Source organism: Aricia agestis, chromosome Z (assembly GCF_905147365.1).
Source record: "Aricia agestis chromosome Z, ilAriAges1.1, whole genome shotgun sequence".
In the NCBI taxonomy this organism is placed as follows: Eukaryota; Metazoa; Arthropoda; class Insecta; order Lepidoptera; family Lycaenidae; genus Aricia; species Aricia agestis.
The window spans coordinates 38,208,870-38,231,798 of record NC_056428.1 but is presented as its reverse complement, the minus strand read 5'-3'; the positions used below and the strand labels follow the sequence as shown (position 1 = coordinate 38,231,798).

Below are 22,929 nucleotides of genomic sequence, written 5' to 3'. Positions count from 1 at the left end.
ACATGTTGGACGGAATGTTATATTTTCGGGCGAATAGGATTGCAATTATTATTTACAGGCATAATAAATATTAGGCTTTTTGCACACCGATGTCGCGAACAGCGAAAAAGCAGTGCTTAGCCAAATGCATTCGAAAGAAAAGTTAGATGTCAAAAATGAATGGAATTTGATATTCATAATTTTTGGGATGTCAAAACCTATACATTCTCGACATCTAACTTCGCTACACTGGCGAATGCAGTTTGCCTACGGGGCTAGATCTGCTGTCTCACTCTTCAAACGGTAATGCGACATCTCGCTCTAATGCTTTCGCGATTCGCGGCGTATGTGTGCAAACAGCTTAAGGTAAGCTGTCAACATTTCTGACTGAATATTCGTTTACAATGTGTCGTATTTCATCGATGTAATGCTTTAATACCTGTAAAGCATCAATTACATGACATAAGTTACAAAATATAATGACGTAAGTTACAAAATCTTCTCTGGGGATACTCAGTCTTACTATTGCAACTTAGCAATAAAGTTGGCTTGAAAACTTCATTTAAAAAAAAAAACATTTTTTTTTGATTTGGTATACACAGTAAAATTATTTAAAACATTATGCATAATAAACAAAATTTAAGCCGTTCGTAAATAACATGTAAAAAAACTTTAAATCAAATCGTAAATCATAATAGGTATTATGGAAAAATTATTTCACAAAACAAATTAAAAATGAAAAATAAAAATTTGATGCCACTTCAACACAATGTTGCAATAGTAAATCTTAGTACATTTTTTATTTCAAAACAAGGACTCAACACATTTGATAAATAACGGATTTGGTTGAGTTTTATGAGATATATCCACTTGTTTACGTAATACATGTATATTTATTATAATACTTTCGTTTTACAAGAGTTTGAGATAAATAATTAAAACAACACTCAGGAGTTTGCAACCTTTAGACTGAATCAAAAAACATTGTGTCACATCATTAAAACACTTATTTATTGTTAAAATTTATTTTCTCGTATTTATTTTTAGTTGTTCGGCGGTTGTGATTACTATTTTTATCTCTTCCCTTTTTATTTTTAATCTGTAAGCATCCTGATGGTTATAATGGACAGGTATCAAGGATCTAATACATAAATAGCTAAAATTAAAAAAGAAAGAGATATTATTTGTTACAGTACTATATCATTGAAAAAAAATCAAATATTTTAATGAAAGAAGCACAATAAATAAACAAACCATAACAATTATTAAACAATAATTGTAAATCAAAATATATTATGTAATGTGAACACATTTAAGTATGTATTTACATGTGAGGGTACGCTAAACTTTTAGGCTGTCGGCATTTTTGGGAAAATCCGACTTTTCGGAAATTTCCCGGAAATGTTACGAAAAGCCCAAGCATATTGGATACTGCAGAAGCATCGATATAGCCTTAATATAAAGCTTTTTAACAAAATATTATACCGCTAAGGAAATTTCAAATGAAATTCAGCATATCATATCGCATTTTGGCGAAGAAATCTTCACGTTTTTCTGCAACTTACTTATAGCAGAATAATGATAACTGTTATAATCTTTCTTCAAATCGTTTTTCTTTTCAGTTACAAAACGGTCAAAACTCAATGCATTTTAAAATTGAATCAAGACTACCAACAGTAGTATGCTATCTCATTGCTTTGTGCACAGACCCTTATAAATTATTATAATATTGTCAATATAATTCTCGTTTCCCATAATATATTATTTACACTGTAATTTCAAGTGAAAGAATATATTTTTGTTCGCAGAAAGAGAGAATAATGCTATTTCGGCCATACGACACTATGGTTACTGGACAGCTGCGTGTGTGTATAATCTATAGCATTAAAAATAGAATTAGCTCTTTCAATATTTCATATATGAATAAAATAAAAAATATAATTTTTTGTCAATAAATAATATTACTTTATTTTAGTTCATTTCGTGTTAAGAAAAATATCCAAATTTCATTCGAAATCGCCTCCGACGCTTTATATACTTTGACACTCAGTACATATTGACAAAATACTGCACTTCCGGGGATAAAGATACTTTTAATACGTAGCTTACGAAAACAGGAACAACTTTAAATGCATAATATAGGCAAACACTAAAGACGAACGATGAACCATCTAGTCTATGCGAACATCTAGGGCATTCTAGGGCAATCGAATGTCAATAATACATTGTTCTTTTAATACATTAGGGTGCGTCCAGAGTGTCGCCTGACTATGACCGGACATTGTCACGGAATGGCATGTCATGACATCCTCTCTATCTCTCAGAAAACTCTCTTGTATACTTGGCATGATAATGTACTAGCCTACGGTACTTCTGTCCCGGTCACTCTCGTCAAATCAGACGCACCTTTATCTCTATAACATACAAATTAGAACATGGACATAAATTATAGAGTATTCATTACAATAAATATAAGTTGTCCTTACTAAACTAAAACGTCTATCCGGGCAGCTTATAATGCCCGTGTGCAAACTATATCTTAACACTAGGAAATAAGGACTAAGGGCAATTAGTGCTCTCGACTCAGCAAGGCAGCACAAGCTTTAACATTTGGCAAATCTGATCTATCCCACGGGTGCTGATTAAGTGAATATGTACCGTTGTTTGGGGGTGTGAGTTCATTTCTTGGTGGGGGTCCCCCTCTGGGTGAGACCCTCGAATCTCTTGAAGGTGTAGTTGATGAAAACCCAGTCTTTGTATGCCACTTCACCGTCTTGAGTTGTGGGCGCTGATGCTGAAACAAATTGGCATAATAAGTTCAAAGTTCTCAGGTTAATTTCACAGACCTTACCCTAATCATTATACGAGGGCTGCTATTTATGTATCCGGAATTAAAAAAAGAAACAAACATATATCATTTAATATGGTTTTATTGCTTTTCAAAATATTCGCCGCGATGATCGACACACTTTTGCATACGCTGGAACCAATTTTCATAGCACTTTTTCCATTCTGATTGAGGTATCTCCAAAACGTGCATTTTGAACGCATCAACAGCCTCTTCGCGGCTCGAAAAACGTTGACCACGTAATTTGTTCTTCGTGTATGGAAATAAAAAGAAATCGTTAGGTGCCAAATCAGGGCTGTACGGCGGATGACCAGTCAATTCGATCTTTTGACCCTCCAAAAACTGAGTTGTTTCAGCTGAGGTGTGACAGCTAGCATTGTCGTGATGTAATATGATTCTGCGTTGTCGGTTGTCCTTTCTTATTTCTTCAAAGACTTCTGGTAAACAAATGGTCGTATACCATTCAGAATTAACCGTTTTACGATTCTCTAATGGCACTGTAGCCACATGTCCATTAATTCCAAAAAAACAGGCGACCATTTGCTTCAAAGTACTTTTTGCACGAGTAACTTTTGTTGGTTTCGGCTCATCTTGGAACACCCACACCGTTGACTGTTGTTTAGTTTCGGGGTCATATGCATAGATCCAAGATTCATCACCTGTGTAGATATTTTAAACGGCTTTTGACGTACCACGGTTGTATTTTTTTATCATTTTTTTGCACCAATCGACACGAGCCCGTTTTTGATCGATTGTCAAGTTGTGCGGAATCCAACGCGAACATATTTTTTTTACAGCCAAATGTTCGTGTAATATCTTATGTATGCTCGTCATACTTATGCCTAAGGACGCCTCTATCTCGCGATATGTAACATGACGATCACGCATTATTAGTTCCCGCACAGCATCTATATTTTGTGGGACAACAGCTGTTTTTGGGCGACCTTCTTTATTTTCATCCGTGAGCATAGACCGCCCACGATTAAACTCACTGTACCAGTGATAAACAGTGGTTTTTGATGGTGCTTCATCTCCAAAAGTTGCGTTGAGTTGAATAAAGCACTGTTGTTGATTTAGCCCACGCCGAAAATCGTAGTAAATCATTGCACGAAAATGTTCACGCGTTAAATCCATGGCAAATGAAGACACGCAATTTTCAAAATGACGCCACAATGGAAAAATAATTGACAGTCACATGAAACAAAATGTAGTCTTCAACCAAAGAGTTCTATTTTCAAATGTTGTAATTACTTTTTAAATATTGTTCTTGTAAGTGGCCAGTTCCGGATACATAAATAGCAGCCCTCGTATTTTGACTTACGACTCTGTCTTGCTGTCGACTTTGATAAGTTGATAAGATTTTGGCTATAAAAAGTTATTTGGCTATGCTTAGTACTCACGTATCTCAAGTTTAACATCGGGGAAATCGTCGAAGTTGGACGTGTCGTCTATGGAGCGGACGTCGACAGTAATGGCCGCGGGGCGCTCGCGGACGTGCGACCAGTCCACGCCGCGGAAGAATTGGACAGATTTCACGTCCTCTATGCCTCGCTGCGAGCCAAGTCTGAAAATTGTAATGTTCATGTATAAAAACCCACTATTCAGAAATCGAAGTTTCATGATGCAACGGACACCACGCACACGCTGACAAACAAACAGATGGACACGTCAGACTTATAACACCCCTGTTTTTGTCGGGGGTAAAGCATTTTCGTAGCTAAAAATTAAAGTTTTTTGGCTATAAAAATACACTAACTTCATAACATTTTTGGCAAATTCTCGCGAGCCATTATAATAACCACCAAACCCACCTGCGATCAGGCTCCGAGCAAAAGCGCAGTATGGTCTCCCTGGCCTCCTCGCTGATGGGTATTTCCGGGGGGAAGGTGAGGGATTCCCGCCACGACATCACCTTCCTGTAAGTCTCCTGTGGCGTGTCGGAGCAGAACGGCGGGTAGCCGATCAGCATCTCGTACCTGGACAAAAAAAGTTCTTCGATGTTGGTTATGAAAAAAGTTGGTTGATGTCGACTATGAAAAAAGTTAGTTGGTGTCGAGAGTCGACTGTCGACTATAAAAAAAGATTTTTGCATTCGCTTGGAAATAACATTCTTTGCATGCGGTGGGAAACAAAGTTCTTAGGTGTTAGTTATGAAAACATAATAACGTTCTTTGCTTTTGCAATAAAAATAGTGCGTGGACAAGAGAGGACAAATTTTTAGCATCTTGGCTGGAGAAATTTGCTTAATATTTGATTATATTTTTTGGTTCGCTGCAGCTAATTAGTATCAACTATGAAAAAGGTAAGAATATAATAGGAGGATGATTGCATACAATTATAAAAGAGAAATTATATGTTATATTTACTCATAAGTTCTATTTACTTGTAAAATGTATTGTAGTTTTAATGTGACAAAATTGCTGTAGCATTATCTTTACTAATATTGTAATTGGGAAGAGTTTGTTTGTTTGAACGCGCTAATCTCAGGAACTACTGGTCCGATTTGAAAAATTCTTTCAGTGTAAGATAGCCCATTTAGCGAGGCATTCTATAGGCTATATTTTATCACGCTAATACTAATAGGAGCGAAGAAATAGAGGAAAGTGTAGAAAAAACGGAAGAAATTAATTGAAAGGGCTTATTTGAACGCGCTTATCTCAGGAACTACTAGTCCGATTTGAAAAAATATTTCAGTGTTAGATAGGCTATTTATCGAGGAAGGCTATAGGCTATATTTTATCGTGCTAAAACCAATAGGAGCGAAGAAATAGAGGAAAGTGTGGAAAAAACAGGAGAAATTATTTGAAATGGCTTATTTGAACGCGCTAATCTCAAGAACTACTGGTCCGATTTGAAAAATTCTTTCAGTGTTAGATAAGTTATTTATTGAGAAAGGCTATGGGCTATATTTATCACGCTTAGACTAATAGGAACGAAGAAATTGAGTAAATTGTGGAAAAAATGGGTAAATTATTTGAAAGGTCTTATTTGAAAGCGCTAATCTCAGGAACTACTGGTCCGATTTGAAAAATTCTTTCAGTGTTAGATAGCCCATTTATCGAGGAAAGCTATATGCTATATTTTATCACGCTAAGACTAATAGGAGCGAAGAAATAGAGGAAAATGTGGAAAAAAACGGGGGAAATTATTTGAAAAGGCTTATCTCACGAACTACTGGAGCAATTTTTCTGTTATTTGGCATAGATTAGAAGTAGACCACGTGAAGGATCGTAGGCAATTTTTTGTGGATTAATTTGTCTGTGAAATATCTAATTTACGCGGGCGAAGCTGCGCGGAACGTTATATTTCGCGTGGTCACGACATCACTAAAAAGAACATAGGATACATTTTGTCCCGGAAAAATGTACGGTTACTGCAGAATATACTTTAATGATTTGCGCGTAAACTATTCAATCTATTTTGATGGAATTTGGTATGGAGATACTTTGAGTCTCGGGAAAGGACAAGGAATACTAATTTTGTCCCGGAAAATGTACGGTTCCCGCGCAACAAACTTTTTTGATTATCCCCTAAACTATTTAATCTATTTTGATGAAATTTAGCATGGAGATTGGAGATACTAATTTGAATCTGGGACAAGGAATGTTTTTTGTCCCGGAAAAATGTGCGATTCCCACACAATATACTTTTCTGATTTGCGCGTAAACGACTCAATCGATATACGGGAGTCGGGAATAACTATAAACTAATGTCCACTCGGACGAAGTCGCAGGCAACAGCTAGTAATATAATAATATATATGGACGCTTCACACCACGTCAGTCGGGCCCCGTGCTAAGTACCTCAAGGACTAGTGTTACAGATACCAGACAACGGAAATATATTTAATACTTTTATACTATACATATATATAAGATTTTTATTATATCATACACATATTTAATACACATGCAGACCCGGGAACATTGAAATTTTTTTGTTCCGCCGGCAGGATTCGAACCAGCGACCCCCGGCTTGAGCTGCCACACAGTCAACCAATTGAGCCACAGAGGTCGTCTTATTTAAATCGTTATGAAAACAGTATTTTATAATAATTAATTAGTTTCGAGCATTTTATAATATTATTGACCTTTAAATATCTCATACGCAAATCATATTTATTGGGTAAGCGGCGATATTTTTACGATGTAAACTTAATAATGTTGCCGTGGCCGACAAAGTTACTGGAAAAATTACAACTCGCATCAATACTGGGGTGACCCAATTTAAATAATTTCTTCGATAAATAAACATTGCATGAAAAACATAGTATTATTACCTTCGCTGGTTGATTTTGTTAATGATATTTACATGCTTAATCGCTAAAAGATCTTAATATATTATAAAATTTGCGTGTCACAATGTTTGTGCGCGAACTCCTCCAAAACGGCTCAACCGATTTTAATGAAACTTTGTATACAGTACATTCGTTAGGCTCAGGCCTGAGAGTAGGTTTCTATTTACTTTTTATATTGATACTAGAAATAATTTATACGGCAAAACAACATTTGCCGGGTCAGCTGTTATTATATAATATAAATGCACAGCATAAAAAATCTCATTTTTTTTGTTTGAATCAATTTTGGGTACCTATATTTTGTAAGTACCACTTAAAAGTTACACATGAATGTGATCTGGTGTTAGGAGAGTCAATGGGCGGTGATAAAGCTTAATTACCTACTACAGCTTTCTTAATCTATAAATAATAATTAAAACCGGAACCGTACACTTTTATTTGCCCACTATTAAAAATATTTTTGTCGGCTCCAAATTTCATCAAAATTAATCCAATTCTTTCGATTATAAATATTTGTATAATATTATCACTGTTATTAGATTTTTTATTTACTCTCACTTTGCAATGCTCGCTTAGATAAATGGAGGTCTGCATAATTATACAAAACATATAATTTTATTTCTATATATGGCATAGCTAAATCACGATAACAAACTGTCATTCACTCTACAGTGGGTAACAAAAATAAGTGATAATACTTTAGGGTGTGTATGTGTTCCTTGTAGAGAGTTCACTGTGAAAGTAGCAGCGCTGAAAGACAAAAAAAAATGTCACTTTTGTATGGGCAAGGGCCCGAGCGTCACGAGTTTCCCCATAAAAAAAGTGAAAAAAAAAACCAAACTTTCAGCGCTGCTACTTTCACAGTGAACTCTCTACAAGGAACACCTACATACCCTAAAGTATTATCACTTATTTTTGTTACACCCTGTATATCCACCGCAGAAAATAGGATACTTATATATCTTTTGTACCTCTTTGACAATCTCTTTAAGGTGAATAGTAAAGCAAAATGCGTTTTAGACGTCTTTTTGGCGATGTTTTACAGCTAAATTACAGATCGGGAAATACAGAAGTTTTGTGTAATTAGAAAGTGTATCTTGAAATATATTGTCGTGAACGATATTTTTGGTGATCTTTATTCAGTTATCAGAAAATATATTTTTAAATCGCGTAAGATGTATATTTTAGGATGGGTTTTTTTTTTGGTTTAGCTAATCCGTTTATAATGAATCTTTGCATACATGTTTCTTTATTTTTTATCTTGATGATCGCGAACCATTTGCGATAAACAGTATTTCAAAATAGAAGTTTTATCATCAAACTCTTTAGTGCCTACTGTAAATCAAACTCCACTAGTAAATGTAGTAAAGCATTTGCTCATAAAATTTAACAGGCGTAAATTAGTTACAGAATGCGTCGTTGTCAACTCGAGATATGTACAACGGAGCGCGGCGTTGCCGTTCCGCGCACACGGCACAAGCAGTGCGTGCTCTTCTTTTGATTAGTCTCACTTTGACAATTTACCGGCTTTAAGTTTTAACAGTTTGCACTTTTCGATTTTGAAAAAAGTGAAAAATAATATTATGATCATGTGATCATCAGATGCATATTTTACAACAGTTTATTATTTATCGGACATTGTAATGTAAATTGTTACGTAAATGTATAGCGTACAGAATAGTTTATCACAGAGACTTCAAACAATTATTTTTTACTGTTACACTATTATACCTACATAACTATAGGATGTTTAAAAAATGTTTGCCATACATGGAGATAATATGCCATAGCTTCAGGGAAGGTTCAGTATTGTTAAAGGAAGCCGTAAAATTTTAAAAAAATACTTTTAATGAACTTTTTAGGGTTCTGTAGTCAACAAGGAACCCTTATAATTTCGGTCTGTCCGTCTGTCTGTCTGTCTGTCCGCAGTCTTGCTCAAAGACTATAGGACTTACAAAGCTGTAATTTGGCATTAAGACCGAGCTCCCTTTTTTTGCTGTGTTTTCTAATAAGTATTACGATCCCGGAAGACGATGAAACACAAATGAAATTGAGATTTATTTAATGATTGTATATTTATCTGATACTTGCCTAACGGAAAACACGATTCACTTATTTTGACTCTATAGTTTCATTTTTCGAAATTATGAATTTTTCTGGGTTTTTCAACAAATATCTGTTACACTTATTGAGTTACTATCATTCAATAACTTGCACTACTACAATCACACACTATATAAAAGATAAACTAAAGGAAATATTAGAATTGTATTTAATTTTTAAGTAATCAATAATCATCAAAAACATTTTTGGGACTAGCGAAATTTACTTTCGTGCTATAATGCGCCGGACCGTTGCTACGCGATATTGTTTACTATTAGCTACAGCGCAAAATACATTTCATCATCATTTAATATACCTTCATGTGTATACGCATCAGACAATGCATTGATTTTCAAATTGTTTTTATTCACAAAATTTTTATTTTTGTAATCCTGTAGGATCCAAGGTAGGATAGTTGAAATTGATGCAACCGAAGGACAAAATTTAGAAGAGTCATTACATCAGATTAATGATAACACGGATTCAAATGTCCAGTAAGAAATATTATTATTATCTTTTAACGTAAATATTAATTATTGATTATATTAAAAACAAAAAGCCAGACTGGAGGGAGTAGTAGTATTTTTTTTTGTCAGCACAATCAGCTGCCAGAATTAGTGGATCCTAGATATCCGAGAAAAATACCTATTAGGGACCCATAGTATATAACAGAGACTGTTACAAGAAAAAATGAAAAAAAGTCAGAAAAAAGAAAATTAGTCCCCCACCATTCAAGCCAACAAGCCCCATTGCCCAAAAGGAAAAAAAAATAACTTAATAATTCTCAAATTTACTCGAATACAAAAATTCCTGTCCTGTCCAATATCCGGAAGTCCAATATTTTGGAGCAACCCCAGATGGCACTGTAGATGACGACACTATAGTAGAAATAAAGTGCCCAAAATGTTGTTACAATGTTGGTGTAGAAAAAGCCATAAATGATAAACAATTAACGTTTTATAAAAAAAACCAAAGGCGGGTTACAAATAAATAAAAACCACGCATGGTTCTACCAAATACAGGGCCAGCTTCATGTAACCAGAAGCAAAAAATGCATTTTTGGTATATGGTCTTCCAAAAACATTCCAGTTAAAACGGAAATAATCTATCATGATGAGGAATTCTGGGAAACAAAAATGGAGAAAAAGCTGAAAGACTTCTATATGGATTGCACTTCTATATGGTTTTTATTTTTTTGTAACAAATAAAAACCACGCATGGTTCTACCAAATAAAGGGCCAGCTTCATGTAACCAGAAGCAAAAAATGCATTTTTGGTATATGGTCTTCCAAAAACATTCCAGTTAAAACGGAAATAATCTATCGTGATGAGGAATTCTTGGAAACAAAAATGGAGAAAAAGCTGAAAGACTTCTATATGGATTGCACTTCTATATGGTTTTTATTTTTTTGTAATAAATAAAAACCACGCATGGTTCTACCAAATAAAGGGCCAGCTTCATGTAACCAGAAGCAAAAAATGCATTTTTGGTATATAGTCTGGCAAAAACTTTCCAGTTAAAACGGAAATAATCCATCGTGATGAGGAATTCTGGGAAAGAAAAATGTAGAAAAAGCTGAAAGACTTCTATATCAGTGGCAAAATATGAAACATTCATCTCCGCGTCTTCTCCCCTGAAACCTCCCCCACTCCAAATATCATGAAAATCGTTTGAGCCGTATTCGAGATACATATAATACGGGACATACATAAAATACGGGTTAAAAGGGGATAAAATAAAAAAGTATTCTATGTACATATTTATTTTATTTAATTAATTCGAAAAAAGAAACAAGTAGTCTCTGTTTATTATTACTCTGCCCACCTCTGCAAAATAAATTGCTAAATGCTACATCTAGCGGAAATATTATGTAGTACCGTAGCTTGGCAACCTACACCTCCTACTGCTACATTGATTCATAAACAGATGGCGCTCCGCGTCAAACGTCCAAGGTCATTTGCTTAGATATTCGTCTTAACTTCCGTTCCCAATATTTGATCTATCTCTGGTTTTGCCCTACTACAGATAGGAATAGCTCACAATTCTAATATCTAATGTGAGCTATTCCTATCTCTAATAGGGCAAAACCAGAGATAGATCAAATATTGGGAACGGCCGTAAAATATTAATTGCATGTCAAAAGCACTAAGTGTTAAATATAGAACCTAATTGCACTACCTTGCAATGAGCACACAAAAACACAGAAGCAATGAGAAATGGAAATAGCAAAATTGCTTTATATCATTTCTAAAGCTTATTACTACAATAGCTTTACGTCTTTTAATTAAAGCTTTTAATATGACTACAAACAATCTTCATTACAAAAGCAATGTATTTCGCTTAGCATAACTTAAAATGTCAAGTAAAAACTATAATATTTCAAATGCACTATAAGGGCACATCTAGACCACATAATTATTACACATATACACATGCCTGGAAGAAATTGCTTCAAAGTAATAAGGCCGCCTTTGTGTACATGTCTGATTTATGAATATTGTTGTTTATCTTTAAGTTTAACTGTAACTTTTGTGCACAATAAAGTATATTTGTATTTGTATTATAGTCCATTACGTCAAGTCCAGAATATTCTAAGCTTAGACTTTGAACTAAAATCAATTTACTTAGTACCGCAATAGAGATTCCAATCCGGTGAACAAAGCGCGTCCATCAAACACCTTGGTGACAAAATGGAATTACTGTACAGCCTTTACCACAGAATATATAATAGTGTACACTAGCCTTTACAGCATAAAGGTGGTATTACATCTTAGGCCCGATATCTCAATCATCTAATTATTTTAGCAGGCAAAATTTTACGCATATTGATGGAAAAATGCGATGTAAACAAATATCCTTCAGATAAAATTAGCACTTAATTATGTGTTGTGTCAAAAAGGAAGAATCCAAATATTATTTTTATTAAAGGGAAAGCAGGCAGCTAGCTCGAAGTGGAGCTGGTCCCAACGTCTCCCGTATGCACCCGGAGAGGTGGGCGCGTCTAGTTTCGGAGTGGCTCCCGACTGGTTGGCATAACAGAGGCTGACCCAAAAAAGGTGGCGCGACGAGCTAGATGGGTTCGATAAAGAGTGGCCAGCAACATCACAGGATCGTGAACTTTAGAAAGAAAGAGGGTAGGCCTTTGCCCAGCAGTGGGACACTTTAGGCAGTTAAAAATAAAATAATGGGAAATAGGAGTATAATATAATACTATCGAACCCAAAATAAAGAGAACTTTTAATTAAGTCTTTATCAAACTTTTTTCGAGTCTCCTTCTTCTGTATCCTGACTCTTTATTTCATAAAGATATTAATCACTAGATGTTGGCGGTTGGTAAAACTCATTTATCGTTCTGATCTGTTTTCGACTGCACATTTGCTGCCGCACTCAGAGTCATTTAATTATGATTAACCTTTAATTAAGAGTATGACAGACAATAGAAGGCTTATGTAAAAAAAATCATTTCATTGCGTTTAAGAACAATATCTTTGATAGATGTAACACCACCCTAATGCAATGCACTAACCTTATCTTGCTTACATACTCTCTATATGTTGTATAACATACCCTTTATATACAGTCGCTTTCGAGCTACGTCAAAGGTATATCACAATAGACGTATCAGGTTAGTTCGTAATAATTAACACTGTGAATAATTAATTAACTAAGCAGGTCTATGTGTGGAGGTTAGAGATATGTTATATCAAAGGGCTGTTTGCTGCACGCTTTCAAAACAGTTCGAACTTTTTTGTATGGAGCGTGGCATACTTAATAAGTTTCAAGTACTTAAAATGACGTATTTTGGTGTACACCTATGAAACATACGCCAATCGACAGAGAAAATAATTACAAACAAAATATACTCTTTGACAAAATGTCGTAAATGTTATACTTTTTGAAATATTTCAGGTTGTATCTTAAATGTATCTAAAATGTTATTTATTTTACGTTTTCAAACTGAAATAACTCAGAAAGTATATTATTTACGACATTTTGTCAAAGAGTATTTGTTGTTTGTAAACATCTTCTCTTTTGATTGGCGTATGTTTCATACGTGTACACCAAAATACGACAGTTATGCCAATAAGGTTGGTTGGTTGGTTGGTTTATGACCATACAGTCATACATACACAATATACATTTTTATGGGTGGACTTTAGACGGGCTTACCAATGGACAAACATACATACAGTATTAAAGAAAAGTGGACGAATGGTAAAAAAAATACTTGAGTAAAAAATAGACACACAATCATAAAAGTGGATGTTCTTGTTGACATTTTAATGCTTAATTGTTTACATTTAAAGAAGCGTAGCATGAAATTAAATTCGACGTCGCAAAGCATTTTGTTACAAAGGTAAAGCTTTGATGTAGTCGCTAGCAACTAGAGTATAATCTAGTTTCATTTGATCGCTAATGTTGTGAATATTCTTGAAGCAGTACAAACAAAAGGAAAATAAGTCGCTATGACATTTATTTTGCAAAGCAGTAACAAATAAAATATGACGATGAATGCGAAATACGTTTAAAATAAACTAGCAAAAAAATAGAAATGAAAAACGACCACACATTAATATTATGTAAGTATTTGATTATAGGATTTCACTTAGGGCCTGTTTCACCAATTTCTGATAAAGTGCCTATTCACAACTTTTTTGACAGATTTTCCATACTTGATCTGTCAAGTTAATTGGTGGATAACCTTATCAGGAAGTGGTGAAACAGGCCCTTAGTCTCTCACGCACAAACTCAAAATTGCGCTGATTTGAAACAAATTTTTAGACATGAAAAACGTTTTGCGGAACAAACATAGGCTGCTATATACCTTTGGCCTCGTTGTCGATTAAAAAAAAACATAACAAAGTGACATAAAAAACTTTTGCATATATATATATATAAACTATAAGCACTGTTACTGGTGAATTAAACATTATTGGGCTGGTTTTTCTTTAAAACCCCCAATAGAAATAATTTACAACGCAAGGAAACGAATCGAAAATTAAATTGGTGCGTGAAAGCAACACAAGTCGTCGCGTCGCAATTCTTCTCGGCCAGACCTTAATAATATATTATAAAGAGACCTTAAAGGCACACAGGCGCGTTATTATCGGTCGATAATATCGCATGCGTTATTGCGATATATGTATTTCAGTACATTTTGTTATAGAATGGTCATTTAGTTACACACTGCTGCAATAATAACGCCGAAATGGAAGTAGGACGTTGCGTTTCTCCGTCCTGCGATATTCCAATATGAGTTCTAGAATGTTTTGTATCAGGACACAAACGACCGTACACACACCTGCGATAATATCGGCACTCTCTCGTAAAGAATATCGGACGATAAAAACGCAGATGTGTGAATCGGGACTATCTCGTCGCTCGTTATTATCGACCTATATAATAACGAGCCTGTTTGGAGGAGCCTTAAAACTATCGCCAGCTATCTCATACGTACATGATAACGCCAAGGCTCCACCAATCCGCCTGCGGTCCATATCCGGTCTGCAGGAAGACTTCAGGTGCAATGTAGTCAGGTGTGCCAACGGTGGAGTATGCCAGGGCTCGCCTATTTCTCTTCCACGATTCAGCGCGTCTCTTAGAGTCCATGGCAGACGATGTAGTGGATACTGAAAAGAAATCTGTAATCGGTATTACAGATTTAAAGTCATCATGAGTTAATATGAAACAAAAAATAACGTTAAATTAATATAAAGTTATTGAACAAAGAGTGTGAAATGGTAAATAAATGAAGAGTTTAATGTTGAAGAAACTTTAGTAGAAATTTATAAAGAAAATAAGAATAATAACAATTAATATGAATTGTGAGTATATCTTATACACAATTTAAATAAAACGAAAGGTTCAGATTCATCAGAATTGAAGATGCATAGCCATTTATTGATATAGTCAAAACGTCGAGACAGAAAATAATACAGTAACAAACACAATTTTGTTAAATTTAATTGTCTCTTGTTTTTAGCTTTTTTCAGTTTCCAACGTTGATTTGCAGGCAAAGAGTAGGTTAGCGAATCCTGTTATCCGTTATGAGCTACAAACTTTAAAGTGTGACGTCTAGCCAACCTCTTTAGGCTACTTTAAGAGAATATAGCCTAAAATAAATACAGAATGTAACAAAACAAAGTGATTAATACTTTAGGGTGTGTATGAGTCCCCTGTATTGAGTTCACTGTCAAAATAGCAGCGCTGAAAGTGTAACTTTTTTTACTTCATTATGGGCGAATTCCCTTGGCTGGGGCGCTTGCCCATGTAAATAAAAAATTTGCTCTTTTAGCGCTGTTACTTTCACAGTCCAACTCTATACGGGGTGTAACAAAACTAAGTGATAATACTTTAGCCCGTGTACGTGTTCATTGTATAGAATTCACTGTGAAAGTAGCAGCACTGAAAGACCAAATAGTTATTTCACTTTTGTATGGGCAAGGGCCCGAGCATCACGAGTTTCCCCATACAAAATGCATGAAACAAAGAAAAAAAATTTGGTCTCTCGACGCTGCTACTTTCACACACCTAAAATTATCACTTAGTTTTGTTACACCCGTATAAGGGACAAATACACACCCTAAAGTATTATTACTTAGTTTTGTTACACCCTGTATATTATTAAGGTGGTAAAATGACTCACTGAAGTCAGAAGGCGTCGCCCTGGACAGGTCGCGGTAGAAGTCGGTGCGGTGACTCTTCTTCAGGCCCGTGCAGAGACCGAAGTCGCTGAGCTTGATGTGACCACGTGCGTCCAGCAGCAGGTTGTCAGGTTTTATGTCTCTGGAAATTGAAGAAAATTGATTACAATTAAGCACTACGGGTCTTACTAATAAAAAAATGTAAACTATGCGTACGTAACGTTTTTATTTGTTCTTGTTTATTACGTAGAAAAAGTGCTTGCTCATCATTGCGCTAATTTTTAAGTTCAATACTAATTACTATGTGATTAAACACATACCAAAGCTGAATCACCCTAGGTTATAAGATTCTATTTTACCCTGACCAAGAGCTGCGATCTCTATAGTTTTTTCTCAGAAAACTATCTAATGTGTTACGTGCGGGCAGCAGACATTCGAGGCATGAGAATTGTGGATCCGTTCGTTTACACAACAGATGGGATCTATGAGCGACACAAAGACGCACATATAATAGAGTGGATTTATACATACTAGAGATCGCCCAATGGTCGAATTTCGACCTAAGTATGTAAGCATTGTCTAATAGTATCTAAGATTCAATAAAAAAAACTATAATCCATTTTCAATTTGTCACCTTGTTGTCAAATAAAAGAGTACAATTCGTATGTATAGGCTTGTCACTCAAAAATCTGTCATTTTTCCTAGTGTGTGTGTTGTAGTGTATGTAATGTTTTATTTGTTAAAAAAATGTATGATAAAAGCATAATTTCAAAATAATATTAGCTCGATGCACTCCTTCACCATATAAACCATAACTGTGAAAAATTTCATTCACCTACGTTTCCCCATTTTTCGTCAAAAGGGATACAAAGTTTTTGGCTCACGTATTAATATATAGATATACATTATACATACCTGTGTATAAATCCAAGTTTATGTATACTGTCTATAGCTAGCGCCGTCTCCGCTACGTAGAACTGAGCGCACTCCTCGCTGAGGGTGTCTTTCTTCATGAGAAGCATCATCATGTCACCACCGGGCAGGAATTCCATGATGAGGTAGAGGTTCATGGGATCTTGGAAGCTATAGTACATCTTCACCACCCATTGGTGGTCGGCTTCCACTAGGATGTCTCTTTCGGCTCTCACGTGGGCTACCTGAAAGTTGTATGGGGGTTTTTAAGTTCTTGACGTCTGACAGATGCGATTGATGAGTGATGACAAAGACCAGATTGATACAGAGCAGCCTGGTTAAAAAAGGTCGAAAAACTGATTTTTCTACAAATGTTTTAACCCATCAATCTCCAAGCGGCAGTCTTGAAAATCTATTGTGTCTGCGATACCCACGATGGAGGTGTTAAACAATGATAGAGTGAAGAGTCCTTAAATAGTCATCATGAGATTATTATTTATCAATAAAAGTTATTAAAAGTATTTAAACTCTTTATAACCTGTACTTAATGGTCTATAGACAATACCTAGTTCACAAGGTTCTAGTAACACAGACAATACGACGGAATCATACCTGTTCCTTCTCCAACATGTCAGCTTTCCTTAATATTTTCATGGCGTAGACGTGGCCCGTGTCTTTTTTCTGCACCAAGCGTACCTCCCCGAAAGCGCCTCGACCGATAACCTGCAAAAAAATAGTTTAAACTAGATGTCCCGCGCGGCTTCGCACGCGTAAATTAGGAATTTTACGAAAACCGTACATTTTCCCATAAAAAATAGCTCTTAGTATGTCCCTACTCCCTTCACTTGGTTTACTCTATATCTGTGCCAAATGTTGCCATAAAAAAGGCTCCAGTAGTTCGTAATTTCTAATATTTCCCCCGTTTTCCCCACATTTTCCTGAGTTTCTTCGGTCGTATTAGTCTTAGCGTGATAATATATAGCCTATAGTCTTACTCGATAAATTAGCTATCTAACACTGAAATAAGTTTTTAAATCGGACCAGTAGTTCCTGAGATTAGCGCTTTCAAGCAAACATACTCTCAAGCAATATTAAGTATAGATTTTTTTCAATTATCGCTTGACAAACTCGAGTCTCGATCTAAAAGAGTATGAAAAGTACCAATAACAGGGTCATTATATTGGTAGTGATGATGATGATGAATGTAGTTTGCATAGTAGCATATGCTTTCCGTTCTTAAAACAACGCCGAAACTCCCAAACTTGTATCTATAAAGAATCAGGAGTTCTCTCAGCACCTTCCGAAACACGGTATACCAGGTATACCTCGATGCAAAATCTTACTTGTTGGTAGCATATGCTTAGAATACTTCTCACGAAACCGAAGTCACCACATGTTTCCATATAAATTTTGAGGAGTTCCCTCGATTACTTATGCATCCTTCATCAGATCACCACTTTTGTGAATATAATACCAAATTGGGATGATACCCTATATACAAAAAGAAAAATTTTGAAAGTCGGTTAACAAACGACGGAGTAATCGTTGAACATAAGAAAACGAACATAACACCTCCCCCATTTTGAAAGTCGGTTAAAATTGTAGCCTATATGTTATTCTGATGTTTAAGCTATATTATTGTAAAGTTTCATTAAGATCTGTTCAGTAGTTTTTGCGTGAAAGAGTAACAAACATCCATACATCCACACATCCATACATCCAAACAAACTTTCGCCTTTATAATATTAGTAGGATAACCTAAAAAGACACCCTTTTTTATTTTATTTTTTTAATACGTATATAAAGTTGAGAATGAATTAGACTACTGGTGATATGTAGAAATCGTGCTCAAAGATTCCGTTACATGCATACAGCTCAAGCATATAAAAGCGTGTTAAAAACGACCTATTCAACCCTAGGAATATTTTAAAACCGTAGGTGATACGCGAGTGGCTATCAAATAAAAGTCTTTAAATGCACTAAAAGCACGATGTAAAAACAATTAAAAAATTCAATCGTATATTGAGCGAAGGAATGATCCCAGTGTGATTAAATGTAAATACTGAATATGACTATTTTTATCGGAGAGTATAATTCTGTTCTGATTAAATAATCCGTGTATTCGCGATCTTATTACTTTAGAGTTTACAGTGAAAACGGATGGCTCCGGATTTGATATCAGAAAGCTAATCAAAAAACACTGTATTATTTCAATGCCATAGGAGTTTAACGATCAAAAAGTTTCATCCAAATGAAGTACTCATTCTGATAGAGAGGCTATTGAAACAAATTATTAAATTGAGTCCTTATAATATCGATATGGAATGCAATAATTTACTTCCCACGCAACATTTAAAATAATATTCAATATTGTGTTCATCTCTGCGTAATATGATTTGGTTTTGTTTAAATTGTGGTTTAATATATTACTTTAAAGCAAGTTTTATAAAATACTATTGATCGCGACGCAGAGAAATACCGCAATAAGTAAACAGTACACTAATTCTCCATATTTGAAAGCTGGCAAACAGAATATCTAGGAAAGACATTTTATAATTAACAATAAGTATGAATGGAAAATATCGACCCATTTCGACATAATCTGAACGCAAATAACATGACAATTATTTATTTCAATAAGGGATTACATCAATTGTTTTAAAACAATTTACAGGCTCAACAAATTATTTAATTTGCTCTCCAACATTCGAATGCATTGATTACTACATTAACAAGACCAAAAACCGTGACCTTGTAGGACCAAAGACGATACTAGACGTACTCTTAAAAAAAGAGTACTCCTAGTATCGTCTTTGTCTCTACACTGTCTCTGTCTAACACAACAAATGTTCCTTTATCTACTAACAGTGCGTCTCCGCCCTCGAATACTCTGAGCTAGGAGAGATTTTCCTAGGAAAGAGAGCAAGGCATTTACTTGGTAGGTACTCACTTTTAGCGGTTCGAAGTCTTCAACGCCGAGTCTGGAGCGCTTGAGCCTCAGAAACTCTGTTTCTTTTTGCGCATGTTGCTGTCTCTTCTCTTGCTTCTGGCTCTCTGTTAAGCTTTCATCTTTGAGCGACTCCTCCAATTTCTCCAGCCTGCACAATTTGAAAAAGAATATAATGTTTTTTACAGTGATTGTTATTATACTTGGCATCCGCAATATACATGTAACAATAACTTAAAAATGTTAAGTTAAGAAGCTTGGTTAAAGACGGATGGGAATATACCTCTACCCGGCGACCCACCTACAGCGAAGTCACAGCAATAGAGCCGTTTTTTACCCTTTGGATGCGAAAGCAAATTCTCGGTAGCGGGAAATATTCAAGAGTTTTATATTTATAATTCTATACGTGGGAGAGCCATGCTTCGGCACGAATGGGCCGGCTCGACCGGATAAATACCACGTTCTCACAGAAAACCGGCGTGAAACAGCGCTTGCGCTGTGTTTCGCCGAGTGAGTGAGTTTACCGGAGGCCCAATCCCCTAACCCCTACCCTATTCCCTTCCCTACCCTCAACTATTCCCTTCCCTTCCCTACCCTCCCCTATTACCCTATTCCCTCTTAAAAGGCCGGCAACGCACTTGCAGCTCTTCTGATGCTGCGAATGCCCATGGGCGACGGAAGTTGCTTTCCATCAGGTGACCCGTTTGCTCGTTTGCCCCCTTATTTCATAAAAAAAATAATGTTCAATTATAATTTATTAATATTTTTTTTTATTTATGATATAAGGGGGCAAACGAGCAAACGGGTCACCTGATGGAAAGCAACTTCCGTCGCCCATAGACACTCGCAGCATCAGAAGAGCTGCAGGTGCGTTGCCGGCCTTTTAATAGGGAATAGGGAAATATGAGAGGAAGGATTTACCTGGAACAAAGTCTAACCACCGAGGAATTACAACCGTATAAATAAACTAGCAGACCCGGCAAACGTTGTTTTGCCATATAAATTATTTCTAGTATCAATATAAGAAGTACATAATAAAATCTAATAAAAACCCATTCTCAGGCCTAAGGAATGTACCAAATTTCATTAAAATCGGTTGAGCCGTTTTCGACGAGTTAGCGCACAAACACTGTGACACGAGAATTTTATATATTAGAAGAGATAGAAGAGTAGGTAAAGCACCAGATCGGTCGGCAAAATTCGAAAAATGTGCAGTATTAGGAACATAGAGAAACCTGACCCAGGAACATTTTGTTCCGTCGGTGGGATTCGAACGCGCAACTCTCGGCTTGATGCGTTCAACCATTGAGCCAATGTTGTCGTCAAAAATGAAGACAGATGGATCGCGTTTACGAAAAATATTATTTTGAAACAACTTCCCAAAAAGAGGTGTTTATAGTTCGATTTTTTTAAATAAAATCAGGGGACAAACGATCAAACGGATCACTTGATGGAAAGCAACTACTGTCGCCCATCGCAACATCAGATGAGTTGCACCGTACACGTTGCCGGCCTTTTGAGGGGGAATACGCTCTCTTCTTTGAGGTTTGTAAAGTTTTGTCTTTTGTGTAATATATATAAAACTCAAAGCTGACTGACTGATTGACATAGTGATCTATCAACGCACAGCCCAAACCACTGGACGGATCGGGCTGAAATTTGGCATGCAGGTAGATGTTATGACGTAGGCATTCGCTAAGAAAGGATTTTGATCAATTCCACCTCCAAGGGGTTAAAATAGGGGATGAAAGTTTGTATATAATAATACTTCTTAACGCGAGCGAAGCCGCGGGCAAAATCTCGTTTAATAATAATATTATTATACCAACAACTATTAGATCTCTTAATGGTCGTAGCGCCTCACTCGGCACTAAAACCTCTTCTTGGAATTAGGATTACCAACGTTTGGGCGCCCTTCCTGTAAATGCATTTAAATCCTCACTACTGGACATACAAGCATATTATATTTAATATCGATTACATCTCTGCTCGGCCCTTCACGCCCGCACTCAGTGACATTTAATGATTACTTAACTTTAATTTCAAACTGACTTTGACTGAATATGTATCCAGGAGGTTACGCTAAAATCTTGTCTCTGAGTGCAGCCGTACGACTTTGCATGAAGACCACTAGTCTAAATGCAAATGTGTACGGCCTCAAATCTTAAGACTCAAAATATTTAAAATGTCGAGGGACCGCAACAACTGCAGACGTCGCGTCGTTGGAATTAAGTGAACTACGTTCGCATATCGCACAATTTAGCTGATACGCTTAACGCTCAATTTTCATTTTATTCCTGATCGGGTGGCCACTTAGTCGTCTACCATAATATAAAGACCGTTAACAGAGTTAAGAACTTAAAAATTCGCGGATTCCCAGGGACGACACTAGAAAACCCTGTATTAATATCTACATATTAGTAGAGGGTTTTCTAATGTTGATACACTCTACAGTGTACATATTAGATGAAGGTTTTCTAAGAAAGTGTTGGATTTTCCTTTGTCTATGGATATATTAATGCACACAAAATTTTCTCGTAATAAATTTTATAACAATTTTACTACAACAACTATCGATTGACTTGATAGTTATTAATACAGTAGTTGGAAACGGTAAACTTATTACAGGGGAGCCTACATAAAATCAAAGCTGCGTAGGTGTTGCAGCTCTCAATCAGGTTGTAAAATTTAATGTTATTTAATTAAAAACAATTTTTAATCATTTTACTGTGATAAAATAATATTATATTCGTTTTGAAGCAATATATTGGTTATAAAAGATTTGAAAATGCATGGAAATCGGGCTACCAAAAGTAAAGTATAATATACATAGTACGAAACATCTCATTACTTACATCTTTCCCTACATTCCTCATGATCAAGACACGAGAATAGCTATTAATTATATTTTTACACTGTATTATTATGCTCCCATAATTTAAAGTTATGTTAACACTGTATGTCATGTGCAATACATTATAGCTGACGTGTGTGAATACCTAAGTACTAAGTAGGTAAAGGTTTTCACAGCCTGGTGCTATAAAACTTTGACAACCTGTTGCATCTTGTTTGTGCGTAGGCACGTGACGTCACATATATGTTCTACTCCGTTTCAATACATCTTTATTGTAATCAAAACATTGAGACTCGCCGAAATAATTGTACCATTTTAGTGCACCGTTAAAACGTTAAGTTTAC

General features: G+C 35.6%; 1 protein-coding gene across 3 annotated transcripts in view; it reads right to left on the bottom strand.

Annotated features, from left to right (window-relative positions):
- Window positions 1-1,279: 1,279 nt before the first annotated feature.
- Window positions 1,280-22,929, bottom strand: part of LOC121738731 (serine/threonine-protein kinase tricornered) — a 45,264-nt gene continuing 23,614 nt past the window's right edge. The window contains exons 4-11 of one of the 3 annotated variants that reach the window (XM_042130957.1): window positions 19,735-19,882; window positions 17,397-17,507; window positions 16,788-17,029; window positions 15,875-16,014; window positions 14,687-14,870; window positions 4,639-4,803; window positions 4,228-4,391; window positions 1,280-2,773 (exon numbers count right to left, since the gene is read on the bottom strand). In XM_042130957.1, coding sequence (XP_041986891.1) covers window positions 2,658-2,773; window positions 4,228-4,391; window positions 4,639-4,803; window positions 14,687-14,870; window positions 15,875-16,014; window positions 16,788-17,029; window positions 17,397-17,507; window positions 19,735-19,882 — 1,270 coding nt within the window. In that variant the 3' untranslated portion in view covers window positions 1,280-2,657. The remainder of the gene's footprint in view (window positions 2,774-4,227; window positions 4,392-4,638; window positions 4,804-14,686; window positions 14,871-15,874; window positions 16,015-16,787; window positions 17,030-17,396; window positions 17,508-19,734; window positions 19,883-22,929) is intronic. The other 2 variants (XM_042130958.1, XM_042130959.1) reach the window with 2 other exon arrangements.